Source organism: Equus quagga, chromosome 11 (genome assembly GCF_021613505.1).
Source record: "Equus quagga isolate Etosha38 chromosome 11, UCLA_HA_Equagga_1.0, whole genome shotgun sequence".
In the NCBI taxonomy this organism is placed as follows: Eukaryota; Metazoa; Chordata; class Mammalia; order Perissodactyla; family Equidae; genus Equus; species Equus quagga.
The window spans coordinates 93,536,269-93,538,924 of record NC_060277.1 but is presented as its reverse complement, the minus strand read 5'-3'; the positions used below and the strand labels follow the sequence as shown (position 1 = coordinate 93,538,924).

Sequence of the window (2,656 nt, the reverse complement as noted above, 5' to 3'; positions counted from 1 at the left end):
GTGGCCGAGTGGTTAAGTTCGTCTGCTCCGCTGCAGGTGGCCCAGTGTTTCGTTGGTTCGAATCCTGGGTGCGGACATGGCACTGCTCATCAAACCACGCTGAGGCAGCATCCCACATGCCACAACAACGAAGAATATCCCACATGCCACAACAACGAAGAATATACAACCACGTACGGGGTCGGGGGGGGGGGGGGGTGCTTTGGGGAGAAAAAGGAAAACAATAAAATCTTCCAAAAAAAAAAAAAGAAAGAAAGACCGAGAGTGCCTGGAAAGCCCTGGCCCTTGGCCTCACCGGCTCTCGGGCACGTGGGCGGGCACTTGCCAGTGCAGAAAGTTAACTAGCCGCGAGTCCTTCCTCAGCACTGGTGGCTCGTGATGTCCTTCCCGTGCAGATGGCCCTGCGCACACCTGAGGAGAGCTTGGTGGGTCCCCCAGCACCAGAGTGAGGAATGGAAACGTGAGCGCAATGCCATGGAGAACATTCTCGGGTTCATCCTCATGCCCCCACCCCTTCCCTAGGGAAGTGCTTGGCACCGTCCAGCCCTCTGAGCTGCACAAAGTCCCCTTGGGTGACCCTCATCAGCCAGTTTTTAATCTCTCCCAGCCCTTGGCAGGACCCTCATTTTGGCCTTTTAATGATCACTTGGTGTTGGCTAAATCTGCTGATGTCCACCTTCGGCCCAGCCTCTCCTTACCAAGTTTAGGCCCCTCCACAAAGAAGGGGGCTCAGTGAATGAGCAAGATGAGAACATGTGTGTGAATCCCCTGGATTCTCAGCAGTTTCATGGCAGCCCAGAGTCAAGGGGGCCTTAAAGGCCATTAGCAGTCATGCAGTCCATAAGCCCCTACACATACACGTTTGGGCAGAAGTGGCTTTGGTCCTGGGGAGCTGGGTCAGGAGGAGGGGGGGGATGCTGGGGAAGGAGTAGTGGAGACAGGAGGATCTGACTCCTGACCCCTCAGCTGCCTGGTGTCAAGGGCACCTGCCTGGTGGTCTTGGGGAGCCTGACCCCTCTGGCCCTGGGAGGTTAGCCCCTCCTCCCTATCATCAGAGAGCTGTTACTGCATGGGGGGAAGTGCAGGGGAGGGCTTCTCTGCCAATCTCATCACACCTCTGACCTTTTGGTTCCCTGCAGATGCTCCAGTGGCTTTGACCGCTACCGCCAGGAGTGGCTGACCTACGGCTGTGCCCAGGAGGTGAGAGGCTTAAGTGAGCCAGGTTGTGGATATGGTAGGACTGCCAGCCAGCTGCTGGTCTTATGGCTCTTCTCAAGGTGTCTTTGGCTCTTGGTGAAATTCCCCCTTCCACTGGGGACTTGGGTCCTCTGGGAGGCTGTGTACCTGGTGACGTTCATGAAGGGCCTGCCACTGCTCCAGCCATTGGGTTTGAGGGAGGCAGTTGTTCTGGGAGTGACGAGGGTTGTTCCAGGCACCTCCCATGTAGAATCCCATAGAGGTCCCTTCCCATTGCTGGAATTTTCCAGAATGCTCAACACTTTGATTCTGCGTGGGGTGCATCCTATTTTCACACCTTATTCCAACACAGACAGATCCATTCATCCATGCGTCCTTTCTCCCTCCCTTCCGCTCTCCATCCCTTCTTGCAGTGCAAGCACATTGCGTGTGCCCAGGACGTCACTGCATGCTGCTCTGCTTGCTCTGATTTAATCCCAACATGGCCCCAAGAGCTGGGGGCCAGTACCGCCAGCATTTAACCATAAACCCTCCGGACCCCACTGCCACGCACTCACCACCATCTGTTTTATCAGTGAGGCTGGGTGAGCTGTCTTTTTCTGACCTTAAAAAAAGACTCTTGTCCAGCAGCCCACTTCTGACGTTGGCTGTTGGTGAATGTACAGATTTGCTCTGTTTACTTAAGATTGGCATCTCAGCTCCTTCCTTGAGGAAGGATTCGAGGCAGCTGACAGATAAATTGCCCTGTAAGATAAGATGCTTTCAGGATAAAGTGGAAGGCTTAAATGCATTCAGGGCCCAGCTTTGGTTAGATTACCACGCTTGCACCATGCACCGGAATCCTAAAGGTTCCAGCCACTGAGGGATGAAGCTGCCCCCACCGTCCTCCTGTTTGAGGGCTCCTCGCTGTGTGGCGTGCCCACTGGCGAGGCCTCTGTGCAGGGCAGCGCTGGGCCTCTCTTGCAGGCAGAAGGCAGGACGTGTGAGGACTTCCAGGACGAGGACCACTACTCGTCTTCCCCTGAGAGCTCCTTCAGCCCCTTTGAAGGAGACCTCACCACCACCTCCTCCTCCCTGTTCATCGACAGCCTCACCACGGAAGGTAAGGCCTGAGCCTGGGTGGGGAGGAGGGGAGAGAAGCCACGGGGGGAAGAGCTGCCACCCTGGAGCATCGCTATCCCTGATGGGGGTTATCACAGATGAGTCTGAATTGCCCCGTCCCTTCACAGATGAGGGACCTGAGGCTCAGAGAGCTGGGGGTCACTTGCTGCTGAGAAGCAGAGCCAGGCTGAGTGAGTGGACTCCACGCCCAGGTTCCAAGCATTGTGCTGGCCCATGCCAGGGCTGTGGGACAGAATTCACTGTGGCCAGGGGGAAAATTAATGTCCCAGCCCAGTGCCAGGTATTTTGTATAATATATCCCAGTTAATCTTTTTTTTTTTTTTTTTTTTATTAATGT

General features: G+C 55.2%; 1 protein-coding gene across 1 annotated transcript in view; it reads left to right on the top strand.

Moving 5' to 3' along the window:
* The window catches only part of PLXDC1 (plexin domain containing 1), a gene marked incomplete at its 5' end in the record, with an annotated part of 57,343 nt that overhangs the window by 44,294 nt on the left and 10,393 nt on the right, over nucleotides 1-2,656 (top strand). Inside the window, 2 exons of the mRNA XM_046676312.1 lie at nucleotides 1,140-1,200; nucleotides 2,164-2,299. Coding sequence (XP_046532268.1) covers nucleotides 1,140-1,200; nucleotides 2,164-2,299 — 197 coding nt within the window. The remainder of the gene's footprint in view (nucleotides 1-1,139; nucleotides 1,201-2,163; nucleotides 2,300-2,656) is intronic.